Below are 21,842 nucleotides of genomic sequence, written 5' to 3'. Positions count from 1 at the left end.
ATCCAAGCACTTTGGAGGCCAAGGAGGGTGGATCACCTGAGGTCAGGAGTTCAAGACCAGCCTGACCAATATGGTGAAACTCCGTCTTTAAAAAATTAAAAAAATTTAAAAAAAAACCAAAAAACTTCAAATTACCCTAGGATACTTATGTTTCAGACCCAGGTCAATCATAAAATCAATGTTCAGCTCTCCCAGAAAAGTTCTTATGTTTGGACCTGACCTCTTATCAGTTAACTGTCTTAGCGCAATCTTACAATTTGGTCTATTCCATAAGCTCACTCATTTGGTTAAGTAAACAATGTCTATGGTTTTACTAAATTATTTTAATAAACTGCATAATTATGTGATAGTTAAATATATACCAACCTGTTATATGAGACAAGCTGACTTGGAGGTAATCCAAGGCCAGAGAATCAATTACTGCTTGTACATTGTGTGCATCATCCTCTTGACTCCCAGGAATAGCTATGAGGTCTGTGTGGGGTGGGGAAATCACAGAATTTTGTATCCATGAGAGGCCAAGTTTTCATCAAATTGTCTGACTAGGCTACTGATAAGCTCAACTGCTATAAAAGAAAGCTCTGCCCAAACACAACATGCTATAAAGTACAAACAAAGTTCATAAATCCTGAACTCTACACAGCAGAATCTTTGAGTATTTACTGATTAAACTGATTTATCAGTATTGGATATTGATTGGTTGAATATAGTTGAATATTACACCCATGTTTATATATATATATAAACATGCTCTACAAAAATCACCATGCTAAGGAAGATAAAAGTGGCCCCTAAATTCCAAGAGATGCTAATAGCCTAATAAGGGAGGCCAGACAAGAGACTTTAACCCATAACTGTGGGGGAGTGGGGGAGAAAGAGAAAGAAAGAGAAAGAGAGAGAAAGAGAGAGAGAGAGAGTGAGAGAGAGAGAGAGAGAGAGAGACAGAGAGACAGACACCCCACAGCAGGCATTCAAGGAGGGTTCTTACATACATGTATATATGTAAGTTTATTTATTTATTGAGACAGGGTCTCCCTCTGTTGCCCAGGCTGGAGTGCAGTGGCATGATCTCGACTCACTGTAACCTCCACTTCCCAGGCTCAAGCAATTCTCTGGCCTTAGCCTCCTCAATAGTTGTGACTACAGGCAATTTTTCTATTTTTAGCAGAGATGCAGTTTTGCCAAGTAGGCCAGGCTGCTCTTGAACTTCTGGCCTTAGGTGATCCACCCACTCCAAGTGATCAGCCTCCTAAAGTGCTTTGATTACACGAGTTAGCCACCGCACCTGGCCCTTTTAAGTCCTTTTAAATACCCAACTAGAAGTATTGGTACAAAGATTTAAAAGGTCGCACCTGGCCCTTGTAAGTCCTTTTAAATACCCAACTAGAAGTATTGGTATAAAGACTCAAAAGGTCAGCACAGGCTGGGTGTGGTGGCTCATGCCTGTAATCCTATCACTTTGGGAGGTAGACACAGGAGGATCACTTAAGCTCAGGAGTTGGAGGCCGCCCTGGTCTTGAACAAAGTGAGATGGTGAGCAAGGTGAAAAAACGTAGGTGCTTAACTGTCTTGGGAAATTAGGTACATCAGGTACAAACATCAATTCTTACCCCTCGTAATGGTTAAGTAACAGGATCCAACAAATTCCCAAGTTTCACTCAATTTTAGATGAAGGTACATTTACAGAAAGGATGTGACTTTCACAAGGCATTAGGTATGATTGGATTAAGCTGTGATTATCAAGAGCCCTCAAACAGATCTGCTCAAGGCCATTATTATAAGTGGGTTCCATCGGGTATTCCTTAAGGAATATTTAAATTATATAATATACAAAATTAAATGTAACTTAATATACAACATTAAAATAAAGATGTAAGCAACGAGAAAGTGAAATTTTATAAATACCAAAGCCTCTAAAGGACCAAAAACTTTTGACCTAAGATACAGGCAAAATTACTCCGTTTAGTATTCTTACCTGGTACCTTTTCTCCCAAAATAGACTGATAAAGAGCAATAAAAACATTAGCATCACAGTCTTCAAGTTCACGTATTCTCAGATGTATGTGACACTTAAAAAGAAGGTTATTGGCAATGGTTACCCACTCTGTTGGGAAAAAGAGGAAAAGATCAGTCTTAAAAACCACCAGAAAAAAATCACTCACACATTTTAAAAAAATCCAACCACCATGCCCCCCCCCCAAAAAAAAACAGACACTGAACTTTGTGGAAGATAAGGAATTTGATTGTTATAGAATTTCAAAGACTCTTCTAAGGCAAATGTCTCCACTATATTCTGGACACAACGTTCTGGAAAGAAATGAGTGTGTGTATCTTCCATGCACATAATCCCCCTCCCCACGCCCATTTCTCACAGTTGGCCAAACCGTGAGCACTGGTTTGTAAGCACTGGCGAAAAGGATGAAAGCGTCCTAGACAACCAAATTCGTTTTTCAAAAGCGGTGCTAGACAAAGCCAATGACTTCAGAGGGCACTGAAGAGAAAAAAGCACCACTATTCTACTGCGACATGGGCATCAACAAATCTTAAGCTGCTGTTCCTTTAAAGACCAATACAAAAGTAGGTACGACCTCAGCGCCCACAGTGCAAGGGCGGAGGGCACACGGACAGCGGCAGACAACCCCACAGAAGGACAAGTCCGGGGACGACCCTTCTGGTGGCTCTTTTTGCACCCAGGACCCAAGTGTACTACCAGGCTCGCCCCAGTGCCTCTCTCCCCCACCGCCTATCACTGTTCCACAGCCTCAAAGCGAAGGAGAAAAGCTGAGACACCCTATCCAGAGACCCCGCCACCGCGACGCGGCGTCTGACAGTCACGACTCCCGCCGACAGCCTAGACTCAGTCCTGGCCAGCCCAAGGCCTCCCTGGAGCTGGACGGCCTCAGTCTACACCAAACGAGACCCCAGGCCGACACTCACCAGCCTCCGAGCCCGCCATGTCCTGGAGTCAGTACACCCCCGGACTCCGACACTGCCAGGCAGGCTACGGTGTCCTGGAAGGGCCTATCCACACAGACTCGACGCTGGGAGGCGGGTGAACGAACCCAAGCTCGGGGAAGGAAGCGTGAAAGAGGGAGGAACATCAAAAGGGCTGCTCGCCGCTTATTGGTCACTCCTTTCACAGCACGTGCCAGGACGGCGGTTTGCGGAGTTTAGAGACCATTCTCCGCCGGCCAGAACCCGGTAGGTGATTGTCAGACCCATGGGTCGGACGGTCCAAGTAAGCCGGCTGCCCAGGCCGGTCCTGGGGCGTTGAGAGCGCACTTCCGGTGAGCTATTTCGTTAGGTATCCCTCCGCCGACGTCAACGGAGAAGTAGTGCGGCCCGCTGACCAGTGGGCGGGGTGGTGCAGTCACGTGACACGCCAGTTCTCCGCCCCCCCCCCCTCCCGCCTGCCATTTGGTTACGGGCGTGAGGGTTCTTTGGAGACGTAAACATCTCTGAGTGGGGAGAGTTGGCTGGTCTGGGCTGGCTGTTTTATCATCTGGCTGGGCCTGGGAAAGGGCGGAGTGGCTTATTTGAGGTGTGGAAAGACGAGAAGAAGGTGAGGTCCAAAGAGTGCAGAATGAGGCACTCCCGTGGTGGGTGGGCCCTAGGCTACCCCGGAGCGCCGGCTGGCGTTGCGGCTTCTGTGCGAGGGGCGGGGCGATTAGGTCATAGAGCGGATCCCAGCGTTCCTTGCGGCGTAGGAGGCGGTCCAGACTATAAAAGCGGCTGCCGGAAAGCGGCCGGCACCTCATTCATTTTCACCGGTCTCTGGTCGTGCAGCTCCGGCTTGTGTCATCGCCGTTCTTCCTCCGCTGCCGCCCCCGCAGGGCTTCGCCGTTGTCGAGGCCATTTCCAGCGACTCGTCGCACCCTTTTCTCTGTACTTCGTTCCCCGCCAACCGCAACCATTGACGCCATGTCGGGTTATTCGAGTGACCGAGACCGCGGCCGGGATCGAGGGTGAGTGTGGAAGCCGAGCTGTCAGGCCTAGCGGGTGGGGGATGGGACGGCGGGTGAGGGAGGCGGCCGGCGGGGACTTCGGAGCTCGGACTCGGCCTTTCCGGACTCTCCTGGGGCCTCGTCTCTCGAAGACTTGCGCCATTTTGATAATCACGTAACAGTGATTGGGAGAGATTTACCGGCGTAGTGTCCTCAAGCTCACTTTTTGTGTGGGGATTAGGAAGCCGTCGGGGCCGCTGCCACTTGGTAGCTGTTGGAGGAATTCGGAGGGAGCGTGTTGTGCGGAGGAAAGCACGACGCTTCGCGTAGGACGAAGTAGCAGATGTTAGATTCTGCCTTTCGGGAGGTGTTTTTGGGGTGGCCAGGCGTTCTTTGGGAGCGAGAGGACCACTTCCAAAGCCACTGATGCTGTGGGGGTAGGAGGGCGGTCGGCAGTGCCAGCATCAGCCATGTGGCTGAGTGGTGGGTACAAAATGCCGGCCTCGGACATGGCGGCGGCGCCTTTGTTACCCCGCCCGGCGGAGGAGCTCAAAATGGCAGCGTCGAGAAAATGTGGCGCAGAGAGAAATGCGAGACAAAGGGGGAAGCGCCGCCCCAGCGGGAACGCCGCCCGGCCGGCTCCGCCCGGGCCGGGACTCCTCCCCCGGTAGTCGCCGGCTCCTCCTTTTCTTTTTTCCTGCGTTATATAATTTTGATTCGTTGATCGGGAGCTCTGCCGCGGCGTCCCCCCAGCTCGGTTTGCTAGCAGAAGTGTGCGAGAAAACTCTTGTTCTGGTCTCCGTGTCTGTACTGTCTCGATTCTTAACTCCAAAGCTCGTTGGCTTGAAAACGGCCATATGAGTAACATCGTTGGGTTGCTCTTCGGTTCGTGTGTCCTTGTTATCCCTGATACTTAATTGCTAGACCGGTGGGGAAGATTATAATAACCACAAGAAGTGGTGTGTATCCGAAATTATGGCATCTGGGCGGCAAGTTTCCGACATGATAAATCCCGGGCTTTTTACATGGCCTAAGTAGTGTGTACTTGGGACTACTAGAAATGTTAGTTGTGGCTAAGAGAAAGACTACCGCTCAAGACAGTGCTAAGTTTACTGAACCTCTTGAGGTCGTTTTTCAGTGATCTGTATCTTGTGTCAAGGGATGGTAAACAAATCTGTACAGAAACCTGTGTTGAAGTATTTGAAAATGTGAATAACGTTTTTTCTTCATTTCAGGTTTGGTGCACCCCGATTTGGAGGAAGCAGGGCAGGGCCTTTATCTGGAAAGAAGTTTGGAAACCCTGGGGAGAAACTAGTTAAAAAGAAGTGGAATCTTGATGAGCTGCCCAAATTTGAGAAGAATTTTTATCAGGAGCACCCTGATTTGGCTAGGCGTACAGCAGTGAGTAAATTCATGTGGATTCATCAGGCTGTAACTTAGTAATGGATTCTAGTAAATGAAAATCTGACAGGTGTTTTGCAAATGATTCAATTTTGATAGAGTTACATTTTCTGACTTCATAATTGGAAAGGTTGTGACTCCCTTTTGGAAATAGGTGGCTTTGGGGGGGGGGTTGTTTTTTTGTTTCTGTTCTTTGTTTTGTTTTTACTTAATTAGGTTGAGAATAACAGAATAAACTTTTTTTGCCATACAGTGTTTTCATATGTGGATCAGATAAAAACGAAAGCTACTTTAGTTACTCAATTACGAATTAAGAGGCTTACCAGTTACATTTAGCTGGGGGTGGTTGCCATGAACTTTAAGACTGTTAAAATTTGTTTTGCAGCAAGAGGTGGAAACATATAGAAGAAGCAAGGAGATTACAGTTAGAGGTCACAACTGCCCGAAGCCAGTTCTAAATTTTTATGAAGCCAATTTCCCTGGTAATTCTAGTTTTGAGTTCTTCCTACCACTGGGCTTTTGTTCCCACCCACATCCTCTTTTACTTGTCATTACTAATTTTTACTAAATATCTATCACTATAGCAAATGTCATGGATGTTATTGCAAGACAGAACTTTACCGAGCCTACTGCTATTCAAGCTCAGGGATGGCCAGTTGCTCTAAGTGGATTGGATATGGTTGGAGTAGCACAGACTGGATCTGGGAAAACATTGTCTGTAAGTTTAAGGGAATTATTGAGTTGATCTGATGTATGCAAGAAGGATGGAATGGTAATTTTAAAACTGGAATATTTTAATATAATTTTTGTTTGTTCCCACCTTCACCCGAAATAGTATTTGCTTCCTGCCATTGTCCACATCAATCATCAGCCATTCCTAGAGAGAGGCGATGGGCCTATTGTAAGTATATATTTTTATCTTTTCATTAAAGCATATAATGTATAGATTTTTAGACTGCATAGCAAAAGACACTCATCTGTGGTAGTTTCATGTAGAGGTTAGCTCACCTTATTTAGTTGGAGCTGCTTTGGGTATTGGACAACACATATTTAGAAAGGATCTGCAAGCATAACTTAGTAGTTATAAGTTAGTAGTTAAAAACTAGTATCCAAGTTTGTGCTGAAAGTTGTTTCTCTTTCCTTAGTGTTTGGTGCTGGCACCAACTCGGGAACTGGCCCAACAGGTGCAGCAAGTAGCTGCTGAATATTGTAGAGCGTGTCGCTTGAAGTCTACTTGTATCTATGGTGGTGCTCCCAAGGGACCACAAATACGTGATTTGGAAAGAGGTAGATAATGAAAAAGGTTTTTTGTTAGTGGGTGCTAAATATCCTAGGTATTGTAGTTACAGTTGTGTGTTTAACGATTAAAGGTGTGGAAATCTGTATTGCAACACCTGGAAGACTGATTGACTTTTTAGAGTGTGGGAAGACCAATCTGAGAAGAACAACCTACCTTGTCCTTGATGAAGCAGATAGAATGCTTGATATGGGCTTTGAACCCCAAATAAGGAAGATTGTGGATCAGATAAGAGTAAGTGTCCTTCTAAATATGTGATCAAATTCAATTCTGTTTTGGCTTTTAACTCCAATGCTAATTCTCCCCTACCCCAATCCATTAGCCTGATAGGCAAACTCTAATGTGGAGTGCGACTTGGCCAAAAGAAGTAAGACAGCTTGCTGAAGATTTTCTGAAAGACTATATTCATATAAACATTGGTGCCCTTGAACTGAGTGCAAACCACAACATTCTTCAGATTGTGGATGTGTGTCATGATGTAGAAAAGGATGAAAAGTAAGTTTTAATCAACTCTGCTATGTTTAACAAGTTCGCTGTAAAATTGAGAGATCATTGATGTTGTTAGGTTATTTCAGTTGGTGTGATTTACTTCATTTAGTGTTAGCCTGTTAATCCTTTTATGGAAGAAATTCATGTGTCCCCTCGTTGACTTAAGCACCAAGGGTCCAAGTGCTTGATAACTGCTTGGGTTAGCAGGTGTTTCTTCTTTGACTTCTTCCAGCCATGTAAATTAAATCTAATGTTTTGCTGACCGTAAATGTGTGACCATAGCGATGGTCTTTTAAAACTCAACGATTTTCCGGGGGAGGGTAAATTTTAAAAAAAAAAAAAAAAAAAAAAAGGATTTTCCTTTTTCTCTCTTACTAGACTTATTCGTCTAATGGAAGAGATCATGAGTGAGAAGGAGAATAAAACCATTGTTTTTGTTGAGACCAAAAGAAGATGTGATGAGCTTACCAGAAAAATGAGGAGAGATGGGTATGTGTGGGCTCCTGCATTGAAGCAGATTTACTAGAACTGAGCTTAGGAAAGGGCAAACTTGGATCAGGAACAGTTGATTTAAGTTTCTTATCTGATAGCATAGATAAAACGATATATGTTACTTGTGACATTAAATAGATCTGTGAATAAAGTGATTAAGCAGTTGAGTCTTGAGATTTTCAATGTGAGTTTAATAATACAACTTGTCTTTTGACTTAGGTGGCCTGCCATGGGTATCCATGGTGACAAGAGTCAACAAGAACGTGACTGGGTTCTAAATGGTAAATATTTCAAATGAAGCCTTTTCCCCTCCTTAATCTAGCTAGAATTCTTCTCAGATAATTGATCATTTGTATGCCTTCCTTTTTGTAGAATTCAAACATGGAAAAGCTCCTATTCTGATTGCTACAGATGTGGCCTCCAGAGGGCTAGGTTAGTACAAACTCGCATTCATGGCTTGGTTTCCCAGAAGATCTCCATTTAACTTTTTTAAAGAAAGTTTATTGCTTTCTTTAACCTCTGCATTTTTTCTAAGTTTTTTTTCACATAAAGGTGCAGTCTTTGTGGCAAGGCCTAGGCATGACAATCGGAGGACTCGAGGGGGATGGAGGACTAGTGATCGGCTGGCTGCTTCCAGTCGATTAGAGAGGTGAAAAGCTGAACGTGTGCCAGTAATCTTCAAAAGGCAGAACATACCACCTCTGCCCCGTAAACTGTTCTCTCCGAGGGAAAATAAGGAAGTTATCCTCACAGTTCACTGCCGTGGTGTTTCTTCTGTCCCATGCTTTGCATGACTGCCATGGTACAGCATTGTTTCAAACTGTTCATTGTGATCTGTGGGTCTTTGAGTTTCAGTGAGTTTGCTGAAATGTCGAAGAAATATTTCCAAACTTCAATGTTCAATGAAATTTTTGTTCAAGTTTGAAATGGAGAGAGCAGCTTTAAAAGGTACTAAAGCCTTTTACAAATTGGTGAGTACTGGCACATGAGATGTAGAGCAGGAGCAACTTCTCACACTTAACTCAGTGGGAAAAGAAAGTGCTTTGAAAGTTCCTCCCTCACCTACACAGTAGTCGTCATGTCGAGACCTGCCAGAGAGAGACACATTCTCAAGTGAATCCTGGCTTCTTCGAAGCGCTTGCCTAGACGAGACACAGTGCATAAAAACAACTTTTGGGGGACAGGTATGTTTTCTTGCAGCTGCGGTTGTAAGGTCTTGGCAAGACAAGCAGTGTGGCCAGAGAATTTTGAACTTCTGATAAATGTGTAATGCAAAGGACCTTGTACATTTTTTTGTTTCAAGGTCCTCAAAATGAGCACATGAAGAGGTTGCTGTGAAACTTTAAGTGGCCCTACTGCGCAGAAGCATTCAGATGTCACTTGATGATCTGTAAGGGAACGTGCTGATTTGGGAATGTGCTAGGGAATACACATTCCTTTTGACAGGGTCTGTCATTGGGTGGGTGAAGACTTAACACAGATGACATGTGCTTTTTTTTTCTTTTTTTCAATCTCAAATGGTATTCCTACAGGGAATGGATAACCATTTTAACTGTATTTTTTGCAGCCCGTACCTTCTTGGGAATACAATTGTCTAACTTTTTATTTTTGGTCTGGCTGTTGTGGTGTGCAAAACTCCGTACATTGCTATTTTGCCACACTGCAACACCTTACAGATGTGGAAGATGTGAAATTTGTCATCAATTATGACTACCCTAACTCCTCAGAGGATTATATTCATCGAATTGGAAGAACTGCTCGCAGTACCAAAACAGGCACAGCATACACTTTCTTTACACCTAATAACATAAAGCAAGTGAGCGACCTTATCTCTGTGCTTCGTGAAGCTAATCAAGCAATTAATCCCAAGTTGCTTCAGTTGGTCGAAGACAGAGGTTCAGGTAAGGATGACTGATAGGAAATGTTGGTAGTTGTGAGTCACATCATTGTCTACAAATCCATTTAAATGGTATTGGAGGGTGAGTAAAACCTTGAATGTGAAAACTTGCAAAACGCATTTCAAACCTACAATGAATAGATAAAATTCTTTCCGCAATGACTTCTGTCATAGACATAATTGATCAATTTGCAATTGTTTTCTTGACAGGTCGTTCCAGGGGTAGAGGAGGCATGAAGGATGACCGTCGGGACAGATACTCTGCGGGCAAAAGGGGTGGATTTAATACCTTTAGAGACAGGGAAAATTATGACAGAGGTTACTCTAGCCTGCTTAAAAGAGATTTTGGGGCAAAAACTCAGAACGGTGTTTACAGTGCTGCAAATTACACCAATGGGAGCTTTGGAAGTAATTTTGTGTCTGCTGGTATACAGACCAGTTTTAGGACTGGTAATCCAACAGGGACTTACCAGAATGGTTATGATAGCACTCAGCAATACGGAAGTAATGTTCCAAATATGCACAATGGTATGAACCAACAGGCATATGCATATCCTGCTACTGCAGCTGCACCTATGATTGGTTATCCAATGCCAACAGGATATTCTCAATAAGACTTTAGAAGTATATGTAAATGTCTGTTTTTCATAATTGCTCTTTATATTGTGTGTTATCAGACAAGATGATAGTTATTTAAGAAACATGGGAATTGCAGAAATGACTGCAGTGCAGCAGTAATTATGGTGCACTTTTTCGCTATTTAAGTTGGGTATTTCTCTACATTCCTGAAACAATTTTTAGGTTTTTTTTGTACTAGAAAATGCAGGCAGTGTTTTCACAAAAGTAAATGTACAGTGATTTGAAATACAATAAATGAAGGCAATGCATGGCCTTCCAATAAAAAATATTTGAAGACTGAATTAAGTGGAAATTGTACTTTATTTTACATATGTCATGTAAACTTTGCTTAGATGATTTATTATTTTTTTTTTTAATATGACTGCTCCTTTTTATTTAATTTGGGAGGCGGTGGGGAATCAGAAGGCCCTTCTTTACAATGAGCTATTCATATTGCGGGAGTCAAAATGAATTGATTTAGGTGAATTTTTGATATGGATAAATTGGATAAAAGCTTTGTTAGCTTCCAATATCAGGGGAGTCATTTAATAGCCTCTTATTTGCTAATATGGTTAAATGAGAAAATAGTAAAATAGATACAAAGTCATCTGTATAATGTGAGAACGTGGATGACTTTGTTTTGCAGATTTATAATTTAAAAAGCTCCAAATAACTGGCGTTTTCACAAGATTTATATTCATGCTCTTGGCTATACTGTGAATTACTGAAATGTTGAATGAACCTGGGAAAGACGTTAGAACATGACCAAGAGCTAAGCCTGAGTCTCCTTGATTGAATTTGCACGATGTGTCCTTAGTGCAGGTTACTCGTAGATTCTAGTTTTCACAGGCTCCCTGGGGCTCTTTTCACTTGAGTCACACTGGGAGTCATGAATGTCTTTCCAATAATTCAGGGAATTCTAGAGATCTTCAAACTGTAAGGTCTATTCATACTCTTAACACAAGGAAAAAACCTCATTAAAATTAATGGCTAATCAGGAGGCAACATAACCAAAAGCACAGTGAATACAAGTTTTCATGTTAGATCTAACGGGTTTATTGCTAGACCCAGGGGATAGCTTTAACTTTGGCTCACCAACCTTACTTTCTGATCATTTATTTCAGTAATAGCTAGAAATGGGTCTGAATGTTTTCCCAGAGTCTGAGATAATGTGTCTTTTGCCAGAAGAGAGGTCTCAAGGAGACTTCATTTAAATTCTGATTATTGAACTGAGGCTTTAATTGTTGTTAATGCCTTATGTCAAATGTAAAGTTAGATTTTGCTAGGTCTGGGATGGGGAGTGATATTTTTAGAACTTAGACATTGAAAACTAATTCAGCCTCTAGGAACCTGGATGGTTTTCAATGGCATGGTTAGTCAAATTCATGGTTTTAAACTTAGAAGCAGCTTTTGTGGGAGGCGGGTAGGTTGGAGCATTTATTACATATTTTACTGTTTAATGTCTAACCGTGGGCCTTTTAATTTGTAAACACTTACTGAAATGATTGTGGGACTGTGGAAAACATTTACCTATTTACCTTTGAAGTTTTAAAAGACAGTCCTCTTTTTAGCATGTGTGTTGTGTCCAGCCTGTGGTTGTCTTAACTAATAAATGTGATTTTTCTCCCCATTCTCTCCTTTATTTATTTTGCGTATAGGCCTCTTACCTGGTGTGAGTTCCCAAAAGTGGAAAACACCTGGCAATAGTACCCAGCTTTGCAGCTGGTTACTATATTTGCTCTCCAGCAATACTGTTCAGTTTCTAGCTTGCCTCTTTTTAAACCCTTGTACACACTTGTAAAGAACTGTTTCCTGAAACTGGTATACGGCACTTTACTAATGATTAAAAAACTTTACTTCTAAGTTATATTAATTGCTAAGCTGTGAGCCACTCTTCATCAAATGGTAATTTGGTAGTCTAGTGAAATAGAGGTGGTTTTTTTTCTTCTGTACCTCTATCTTTAAACGTTTCTGTAAGTGAAACTGGTAACAAGAAATCATGGGCTTTGGAATCAAATTTCTTCCTTAGTCTGGGTATACAACTTTTCCACTTTCTGGGCAGTTCTTCCCTATTTTAAATAGAAATTGTAAAGTCAGAAACCTGTGATGTAATCATGGGTCAAAAAGTCACAAGTCTCACTTTTTGATGACCCCGTAGAAGGGGGCTCCTGGAAGAAGTCGCTGATACGTTAATGGTTTTCTGTGCATCACCAAGAGGGCTTAAGACGTGTGTGGGCCCCTTGGTTTACTTCTCGTGTATTTCCAGGTGAGGCAGATGCTGCTGCCTGGGCACTGCCTTTGGCAAGCCACTGCAATAAAGTGACTACCACTACCCGTCCCAAAGCCTCACGGCAGCCTGGGTACTTAAGCATCAAGACAACGGCCCTGGGGTTAGGCCCAGGCCCCCAGGGGGCGGCATTCGCTTAAGAGTTAAGGCCTGGGCATTAACCACATGGAGGACTAAAACTGTTCAGAACTAAATGCCAAATTTGATGTCCAAATCACCATCTGTATATGCCTCAAGGTGAAGTGCTTTCAGACTGAGATGTGTCTATAGATGTTTTGGACAACACGGAAATACTTTAATTTTCTGGATTGCCAAACTGGGGAAGGAAGGTGAAGCCGACTTAAGTGGCTACGGCAGTTATAAATAGGTGGGAATAACCATTACTGGTGCTTTACGAGGAAAATACTAGCAATTGGGAGTGTGAGGGGAGGGGCTCGAGGCGAAGAACGGCAAACTATCAAAGAACCATCCGGACCGGCGTCCGCCATGGTGGGCGGGGGATGGCCGCGGCCGGAACGTAGTGATGTGCTTCCGGGGTGGGGCCTGCTGCCCGCGGGCACGCTCTTCGTCGTCGCGCCTGCGCTCTGACACCCCGGGTTGTAACGGCGGTGGCGGCTTCCTGGGAGCCGCTGGCTGATGGGAGAGCGTGCTCTTTAACTTCTGAGGGAGATGCGCTGTCTTGTATCCGTCAGGGCCTGCCGTAAGGTGTGCAGGTGCCTGCTGTCTGGGTTCGGGGGTCGAGTAGATGCTGGGCAGCCGGAGCTGTTGACGGAAAGGAGTGACCCCCACGGAGGGCACCTGAGGTCGCACGCGGAGCTCCAGGGGAACGGCGAGCACCCAGAAGCCCCCGAGTCTGGAGAGGGAGGCGAGGCGCTGTTAGAGATCTGTCAGAGGAGGCATTTCCTAGGTGGAAGCAGGCAGCAGCACAGCCGGGATTCTCTTCTGAGCGGGTGCCACCCCGGCCTTGGACCCTTGGGCGTAGCGTTGCGGAAGAACCTGGCCGCAGAATGGTGGACCTCGGTGGTGGTGTTCAGGGAGCAGGTCTTCCCGGTGGACGCCCTTCACCACGAACCAGGCCCTTCGCTGCCCGGGGACAGTGGCTTCAGGTTAGTTTCTGCAGAAACTCTACGCGAAATCTTGCAAGACAAAGAGCTGAGTAAGGAACAGCTAGTAGCATTTCTTGAGAACGTATTAAAAACTTCCGGGAAACTACGGGAGAGCCTTCTTCACGGTATGCTTCACGATTTCATTCAAAACAAGTGGTGTGTGGAAAGGCGAGGCACTCTTGCTGGGTCTTGGGGATTGCAGCTGGTCCTTTATTGCCATGCAAAGGAAGTTAGCTAGTTCTCCTGTTTTTGAAGTAGTCGAGTATATTAACAGTACTCTACCCTGGAGAAAACTGGTCCTCAAAGAATCTGGGAAGGCCCTCAATTTCACGGGGCAGCTTTTGAACACAGCGCTGTCATTTATTGCCATGTAGTGTAAGTGCATAAGGAACTACAAAGACATTTTGAACTTTTCTTAGATTTATTCTAAGTAGAAATGTTGGAGTTATAATTCCGAAACCATTTCATGTATATTATAGAATAAATCAAGGCCGGGCGCCGTGGCTCACCCCTGTTCCCAGCCCTTTGGGAAGCTTAGGCGGACAGATCACCTGAGGTCAGGAGTTAGAGAACAGTCTTGGCCAACCTGGTGAAACCCCGTCTCTACTAAAAACACAAAAATTAGCCGGGTGTGATGGTGAGCGCCTGTAATCCTCAGCTACTTGGTAGGCCGAGGCAGGAGATTCACTTGAACCCGACAGGGGGACGTTGCAAGTGAGGTGAGATCCCACCACTGCACTCCAGTCTGGGCAACAAGAGCAAAACTCTGACTCAAAAAAAAAAATTGGGTTAGTGTTATTAGGAACCAAGATTTTCATTGTAAAAGAAGAGATAATAAATGTAAAAGAAGGTATGTTAAATATGAATTGGTGAGTTAAAATTGAATATCAGCATAAACTCGTGTTTTTGTTTTTGAGACAGGGTCTCACTCTGTCACCCAGACTTGAGTGCAGTGGTGTGATCATGGCTTACTGCAGCCTCTATCTCCCGGGCTCCAGTGAACCTCCCATCTTAGCCTTCCAAGTAGCTGGGACTACAGGCGCATGCCACCACACCCGGCTAATTTTTGTATGTTTTGTAGAGATGAGGTTTTGCCATGTTGTTCAGGCTGGTCTTGAACTCCTGGGCTCAAGCAATCCACCCGTCTTGGCCTCCCAAAGCGCTGGGATTACAGGTGTGAGCCATGGTGCCCAGCTTCATGTTTCTAAAAATAATGTATTTCCTAACTTTCTTCATTGAAAGGGCCTAGAAGCAATGACCCTCAGTAGCAATGAGTACACCTAGTTCCCAGATTTTGGTGTCTAAGATGAAACAGTACGGGTAGAAATGGCTGATTCCAGGTCTGGGGTTAGGGAAAGTCCAAGGTGAGTTGGAAACACTTTATGTTACTAAAAAGCAAAGAATTGGGCCGGGCGCGGTGGCTCAAGCCTGTAATCCCAGCACGTTGGGAGGCCGATGCGGGTGGATCACGAGGTCAAGAGACCGACACCATCCTGGTCAACATGGTGAAACCCCGTCTCTACTAAAAATACAAAAAATTAGCTGGGCATGGTGGCACGTGCCTGTAATCCCAGCTACTCAGGAGGCTGAGGCAGGAGAATCGCTTGAACCCAGGAGGCGGAGGTTGCGGTGAGCCGAGATCACGCCATTGCACTCCAGCCTGGGTAACAATAGCGAAACTCTGTCTCAAAAAAAACAAAAAACCAAAAGCAAAGAATTGCTTGAAGACTAATGGGTCATATTAAAGGGTCACAGATGCTGTCTTGAGGAGGGCTGTCACTGTCTACGTTTAGGACAAATTGAACAGTAAGGTAAATATTAATGGTAATGGATTATAACACAATTGACTAAAATCTAACAGTCAATAGGATTCATCAAAAACATAATTGAGGCGGCCGGGCGCGGTGGCTCAAGCCTGTAATCCCAGCACTTTGGGAGGCCAAGGCGGGTGGATCACGAGGTCAAGAGATCGAGACCATCCTGGCCAAGATGGTGAAACCCTGTCTCTACTAAAAATACAAAAAATTAGCTGGGCATGGTGGCGCGTGCCTGTAGTCCCAGCTACTCAGGAGGCTGAAGCAGGAGAATTACCTGAGCCCAGGAGGCGGAGGTTGCGGTGAGCCGAGATCGCGCCATTGCACTCCAGCCTGGGTAACAAGAGCGAAACTCCGTCTCAAAAAAAAAAAAAAAAAAAAAAACATAATTGAGGCTAGCGATGGTGGGGGGAAGAGACAGAGAAAGCTTATGTTTTTACAGAAGCTATGCAATAAATGTAGAAGGAAAGACACAATAGAAAATTCACCATTTCATGATATTACAATCCCTGATATAATTGATTCAAGCAACAATCATCAGTGGATTCTAAAATATTGGCTGAAGTACTGTTGGGGAGCAGGATATTATTAGGGAGTGGATATTTACTACTTTAACCAAGTAATCAAATTTGGTGTCATCAGTAGTTGCATAATTTGATAACATTTTCCTTCTGCTATGATACAATAAGATACACACATCAAATAGTATTTTGCTAAAAATGATTAGCCCAAAATAAATCACAAGGAAACAATCAGAAAAATCCCAAATGTGGGATAATCTATGACTAACTTGGACTCAAAAGTCAATGTCATTAATAGCAAAATTAAGGGGGAAAGGAGGCAGGGGAAATGTTCTAGATTGAAAGAGATGACAGACACCTACTCAGAATGTAGTACATGAATATTCATTGGAAAGAAAGAGAACAGTAAAAGATATTTAGGTGAAAATTGGAACAAATAAAATGTTAGCCATATGTTAGATTATATTGTGGTATCATGGTTAACTTTTTATGGTGTTATAACAGTATATAGGAAATATTTTTATTTTTAGGAGAAGCATGCTGCAGTATTTGGGAGTGAACAAAAAGAAAATGTGGCAAAATGTTGATAATTGATGAATCTAGGTAAAGGGTATTTTTTTTTTTAACTTTCTCGTTGATTTGAAAATCTTCTAAACAGTTGGGGTGAAACTACCTAGAATTATGTGGTGCTCAATAAGATCTGTCTTTTTTTTTTTTTTTTTTTTTTTTCTTGAGACAGGGTCTCACTCTGTTGTCCAGGCTGGAGTGCAGCAGCACTATCACAGCTCACTGCAGCCTCAGCCTCCTAGGCTAAAGTGTTCCTCCCACCTCCCAGCTTTCCAAGTAGCTGGGACTACAAGGCACACACCACCATGCCTGGCTTATTTTTGTATATTTTTAGAGATGGGGTTTTGCCACATTGCCTAGGCTGGTGTTAAAACTCCTGAGTTCAAGCAGTCCTCTGGCCTCAACCTCCCAAAATGCTGGGATTACAGGCGTGAGCCATTGCGTCCAGCCAAGATCTGTCTTTGTAGCTCCATGCTACCTGTACTGCTGTATTAACATTATTACTCCTGTTAATTTGTCTATTGACAAAAATGATTTGGGTTTATGGACTAGATGTATACAATAATTGATTAATCTTTTGACAGGTGCCTTGGAACACTATGTGAATTGCCTGGATCTGGTAAACAAGAGGCTACCTTATGGCCTTGCTCAGATTGGAGTGTGTTTTCATCCTGTTTTTGACACTAAGCAGATACTGAATGGTGGTAAAAGGTACAAAAAGTGACAAATAACTTGGCCTTGTATTTAAATAGTCAAGAACTAGTCATTTCCACTTGGGATAGATTATATATTTTTCAGATAAGCTAACTTTCTGATATTTTTGATATCTAAAGAATTGGTGAGAAGACTGAGGCTTCATTAGTATGGTTTACTCCTGTGAGAGCTTCAAACCAGTGGCTTGATTTCTGGTTACGTCATCGACTCCAGTGGTGGAGAAAGGTACTACAATAATCACCTTTAATTTAATAGTTCAGACTGTAGCAGTGGTTCACACCTGTTATCCCAGCACTTTGGGGGGCCGAGGTGGGAGGATCACGAGGTCAGGAGGTGAAACCCCATCTCGGGTGTGGTGGCATGCGCCTGTAGTCCCAGCTATTCGAGAGGCTGAGGCGGGAGAATCGCTTGAACCTGGGAGGTGGAGGTTGCAGTGAGCCAAGATCGCGTCACAGCAGGCAGTCCAGCCTGGGTGACAGAGAGAGACTCCATCTCAAGAAAAAAAATTTAATAGTTAATAGATAGTCTTAATGTGTCAATGGTAATTCTTATGACATACATGAAATTTTGTTTGATGTATATAGCTATCAATATGTTACACAAATAAAAAACTCTTTGTCATGATTTTCATTGTTCCAGATTACGAAGTTACTTTGGCAAAAACATTTGTTGGGCTCGGATGTGTTTGTTAATTAGCCTTTCTGTATTAGGTAAAATTCTAAGCCCTCGCCTAACATTCCTTGCTGATGTAGAGTTTGACCCTTAACCATTGTTACAGCTTCAGCTTTTGCTGCCTACCTCCATGAACTTTCCATATTAATCAAAATGGTTCTGTAATTGATAATCAAGTTTTAGTACACTGAAGAGAAAAGAGTCGAAGTAAGCATTTTTGTCTTGCCATGTGTTAAGTTACCTTTTCCCGACTCAAAAATTCCCAAATACCCATTTAAACTGTGTGAAATAATCACAAGTAATTAAGAACTTCCCAGAAGGATAAGAATGAGACTGCATGATACTTTCTTCTTTATCCCATTTTAGTTTATGATTAACTTCCCCTCTTATTCATTGGCTATACAAAGACTAGATAACATCAACAGTTCTTTCAGACTAAAAAACAATATTTTAAGCAATATACTCAGTATTTTCACTTTTTATTTTATTTTATTTTATTTTATTTTATTTTATTTTATTTTATTTTTTTAGGCGGAGTTTTCGCTCTTGTTACCCAGGCTGGAGTGCAATGGCGCGATCTCGGCTCACCACAACCTCCGCCTCCTGGGTTCAGGCAATTCTCCTGCCTCAGCCTCCTGAGTAGCTGGGATTACAGGCACGTGCCACCATGCCCAGCTAATTTTTTTGTATTTTTAGTAGAGACGGGGTTTCACCATGTTGACCAGGATGGTCTCGATCTCTCGACCTCGTGATCCACCCGCCTCGGCCTCCCAAAGTGCTGGGATTACAGGCTTGAGCCACCGTGCCCGGCTTTTGTTTATATTTTTTAAAGACATAGTCTCACTCTGTTGCCCAGGCTGGAGTGCAGTCGCATGATCCCAGCTCACTGCAGCTTCTTTTATTATTTGTAGAGATGAAGTCTTGCTCTCTTGCCCAGGCTGGTCTTGAAGGCCTAAGCTCAGGTGATCTGCCTGCCTTGGCCTCCCAAAGAGCTGGGACAACAGGTGTGAGCCACTGCACCCAGCCAGTATTTTCACTTTTTAAAAATTAAATTTCAGCAACCTGTGTGGTCCCAGCTGCTCTGAATCCTGAGGCAGGAGGATTGCTTGAGGCTAGCAGTAGGAGGCAGCGGTGAGCTATGACTGCACCTGTGAATAGCCACTGCACTCCAGCCTAGGCAACAGTGAGACTCCATCTCAAAAAAATAAACTAAATTTAAACATTTGTATTTGGGACTTGACTAGTTTCACACATTTGCTGCATAAAAAGTATCAGATGATTTAAATTCTTACAGATAATTATGAAAGTAGAGTTAAATTAGCAGTTATTTAAATATGTTAAGACAAACATAAATTTTCTTTTCCAGTTTGCTGTGAGTCCATCTAACTTCAGCAGCAGTGACTGTCAGGATGAAGAAGGCCGGAAAGGAAACAAACTTTACTACAATTTTCCCTGGGGAAAGGAGCCAATAGAAACCCTGTGGAACCTAGGAGATCGTGAACTTTTACGCTTGTATCCTGGCAATGTGTCTAAATTACATGTATGTTTTACCGCAAGCTCCTATGTATTTTTTACCCAGATTCTCTATAATTTCTGAACCATTTGAGAATAAGGTGCAAACATGGTGCCTCATTACCCCTTCTTACTTCATTGTGTATTTCTCAGGTGCAGAGACACTCACCTATGTAACTACAATACAGCCATCAAAATCAGGAAATTAACAGTAATCCACTGTTACCACAGAGCCCTATACATTTAAGTGATTATCTTAATGATAACCTCTGTAGGTCCAAGATCATATCTTTGATGTAGTTGTCATGTGCCTTTACTCTCCTTCAGATGAACAATTCCTCTTGTCTTGCATGACCTTGACATTTTTGAAGAGTACAGTCTAGTTAGTCTGCAGGACATCCCTTGGTTGGGATCTGTCTGCCGTTTGCACATGACTTACGTATTTTTGCTGGGAGCACTGCAGAAGTGATGCTCTCAGTGCATCATATTAGAGTGTTACTGGTGATGCTAACTTTTATCTCTTAGTTAAGATGGTGTATACCAGATTTCTCCAATGTAGAGTGAATAAATATTTTGTACTTATTAATTAGCTAGTAATAAGTTGTGGGCAGACACTTTAAGATGATGCAGATAATTTCTCACCAAATTTTGCCTTGCTAGTTGCAGCATCCATCAATGATTCTTGCCCAGATCAGTTATTACTATGAGGTTTGCCAAATGGTGATTTTTTTTTAAGTTTTTTTTTTGATACAGGATCTCACTCTGTCACTCAGGCTGAAATACAGTGGTGTGGTGATAGCTCACTGCAACCTCAGACTCTTGATCCTCCTGCCTTAGCCTCCCAAGTAGCTAGGACTACAAGTGTGTATCACTACACCCAACTAATTGTTTAATTTTTGTAGAGACAAGGTCACATTGTGTTGCCTGGGCTCACGCGATCCTCCTGCCTCATCCTTCCAAAATACTGGGATTATAGGCGTGAGCCACTGCACTCCGCCTCTTAAGCTATTTTGTGTATGTTTTTAGTTGATTTTACGGTTAATGTCCAAATAAAGTTTTAGAGAACTGTGAAGCAGACCAATAAAGGCTGAAAAACAGGATAGAAAAAATTTGTTCTGGATGATGTGAGAAATCAGATACTTAGAGTTGCCACCAGATGTCTTGACATTGATGGATGTCCAGTTTTCAAAAAATTAGAAAACATTAAAGCAATCTCTCTCTCTTTTTTTTTTTTTTTTTTTTTAAATAGGGATGGGATCTTGCCATGTTACCAAGGCTGGTCTCGAACTCCTGGGTTCAAGTGATCCCCTTCCCTTGGCCTCACAAAGTGCTGAACTTACAGGAGTGAGCCACTATGCCCGGCCTAAAGCATCTTCATACTTAAAGATTCAGATTTAGACTTTGATTTAAATCATACCACAGAATCTTTCAGTACTCAAATTTCTCTTTTTTTTTTTTTTGTTTGAGATGGAGTCTTGCTCCGTCACCCAGGCTGGAGTATAGTGGCACGATCTCTGCTCCCTGCTCACTGCAACCTCCACCTTCTGGGTTCAAGTAATTATCATGCCTCAACCTCCTGAGTAGCTGGGACTGCAGGCATGTACCACCACGCCCGGCTAACTTGTGTATTTTTAGTAAAGATGGGGTGTCACTACGTTGGCCAAGCTGGTCTCGAACTCTGGACCTCAAGTGATTCGTCCGCCTTGGCCTCCCAAAGTGCTGGGATTATAGGTGTGAGCCACTGCTCCTAGCCCAGTGTATCTTTTTAAATATCAGTTCTATAACTGTGCGAAATAAAACTGGTAGAATAGAGTCCCAGATATCAGAAAGTTTACTGCCTTTGAAAGCAAATTCTTGTGAATCTTTAAAGTATCCTATGCAGTTCAAATAGGTTTAAAATGTCAGTACATATATGTATTAATGAGTGCTTGAACATATATGTATTAATGAAGACTGGTTGAATAATAGAGGTTGAGGATTTAAATGTGTGGGGTTTTTTTTTTCTTTTTTTGGCTCTGCAACTCTAGCCAAAGGTGATTTTTTTTTCAGTATTAAAAAAATTACATGAATATCCAGGTTAACAATGATTTACAAAAAAAGAAAGAAGAAAGTGCAACTGTTTTTATCCAAAACTTTAAAAATTTCTACAACTGAAATTTTTAAGAAATTGGAAATAATTTCTCATCAGGTTTAGAGGAGAAGTCTGTTTATCAATAATTTATATCATGTACTATGGTGTAGTTTATTTTCATAATTATGGCTTTAATGCAAAAAGTAAGTTTTTAAAAGATATTTTTAATGAAAATAACTTTACATTTCAGAAAATTATACTCCAGACCCCTTTCCCTAAAGCACACCATTTTTTTCCCTAAGGCCTCTTTAGAACTTTTATCAATAGTCAGCAATTTTTACTTAAAAGTGTTACCTTTCTAAATACTAGTTCTCAGCTAGAGAATTAGTATTAATTAACTAATACTTTAAATTATATAATTATAATTTAAAAAATAGTTC

At 42.7% G+C, this 21,842-nt stretch overlaps 4 protein-coding genes across 7 annotated transcripts in view; 2 read left to right on the top strand and 2 right to left on the bottom strand.

Moving 5' to 3' along the window:
• Positions 1 to 3,293, bottom strand: part of CEP95 (centrosomal protein 95) — a 40,603-nt gene extending 37,310 nt beyond the window's left edge. Inside the window, exons 1-3 of the mRNA XM_003942463.3 lie at positions 2,938 to 3,293; positions 1,976 to 2,104; positions 367 to 474 (exon numbers count right to left, since the gene is read on the bottom strand). Of these exons, the coding sequence (XP_003942512.2) occupies positions 367 to 474; positions 1,976 to 2,104; positions 2,938 to 2,956 (256 nt within the window). The 5' untranslated portion in view covers positions 2,957 to 3,293. The remainder of the gene's footprint in view (positions 1 to 366; positions 475 to 1,975; positions 2,105 to 2,937) is intronic.
• Positions 3,294 to 3,734: 441 nt separating this feature from the next.
• Positions 3,735 to 10,440, top strand: DDX5 (DEAD-box helicase 5). Its single transcript, XM_003942464.4, has 13 exons — positions 3,735 to 3,965; positions 5,180 to 5,345; positions 5,731 to 5,827; positions 5,930 to 6,063; positions 6,181 to 6,246; positions 6,491 to 6,632; positions 6,716 to 6,876; positions 6,965 to 7,137; positions 7,510 to 7,620; positions 7,843 to 7,904; positions 7,996 to 8,055; positions 9,300 to 9,524; positions 9,731 to 10,440. Exons 1-13 carry the CDS (start codon positions 3,922 to 3,924, stop codon positions 10,132 to 10,134), a joined length of 1,845 nt encoding a protein of 614 aa, XP_003942513.1. The 5' UTR covers positions 3,735 to 3,921; the 3' UTR covers positions 10,135 to 10,440.
• Positions 9,112 to 21,842, bottom strand: part of MILR1 (mast cell immunoglobulin like receptor 1) — a 56,519-nt gene continuing 43,788 nt past the window's right edge. Inside the window, exon 10 of one of the 3 annotated variants that reach the window (XM_074388853.1) lies at positions 9,112 to 17,615. The gene's annotated coding sequence lies outside the window, so the exon portion shown is untranslated. Of the gene's footprint in view, positions 17,640 to 21,842 lie in introns of all 3 variants that reach the window. The other 2 variants (XM_074388854.1, XM_039476854.2) reach the window with 2 other exon arrangements.
• The window catches only part of POLG2 (DNA polymerase gamma 2, accessory subunit), a 20,837-nt gene continuing 12,089 nt past the window's right edge, over positions 13,095 to 21,842 (top strand). For both annotated transcript variants that reach the window (XM_010330314.2, XM_003942467.4), the window contains exons 1-4: positions 13,095 to 13,656; positions 17,018 to 17,144; positions 17,267 to 17,372; positions 19,186 to 19,359. In XM_010330314.2, the coding sequence (XP_010328616.1) occupies positions 13,095 to 13,656; positions 17,018 to 17,144; positions 17,267 to 17,372; positions 19,186 to 19,359 (969 nt within the window). The remainder of the gene's footprint in view (positions 13,657 to 17,017; positions 17,145 to 17,266; positions 17,373 to 19,185; positions 19,360 to 21,842) is intronic.

The sequence above is a fragment of the Saimiri boliviensis genome, chromosome 17 (genome assembly GCF_048565385.1).
Source record: "Saimiri boliviensis isolate mSaiBol1 chromosome 17, mSaiBol1.pri, whole genome shotgun sequence".
NCBI lineage: Eukaryota > Metazoa > Chordata > Mammalia > Primates > Cebidae > Saimiri > Saimiri boliviensis.
The sequence above is the reverse complement of the archived record's forward strand: the minus strand, read 5'-3'. Positions and strand labels throughout refer to the sequence as shown.

Excerpts from the sequence above, each read along its gene's own strand:
- DDX5 (XM_003942464.4), top strand. The coding sequence starts at position 3,922 with ATGTCGGGTTATTCGAGTGACCGAGACCGCGGCCGGGATCGAGG. Across the intron at positions 7,621-7,842 it reads AGAAAAATGAGGAGAGATGG|GTGGCCTGCCATGGGTATCC; the intron begins GTATGTGTGGGC and ends CTTTTGACTTAG. Across the intron at positions 7,905-7,995 it reads ACGTGACTGGGTTCTAAATG|AATTCAAACATGGAAAAGCT; the intron begins GTAAATATTTCA and ends TCCTTTTTGTAG.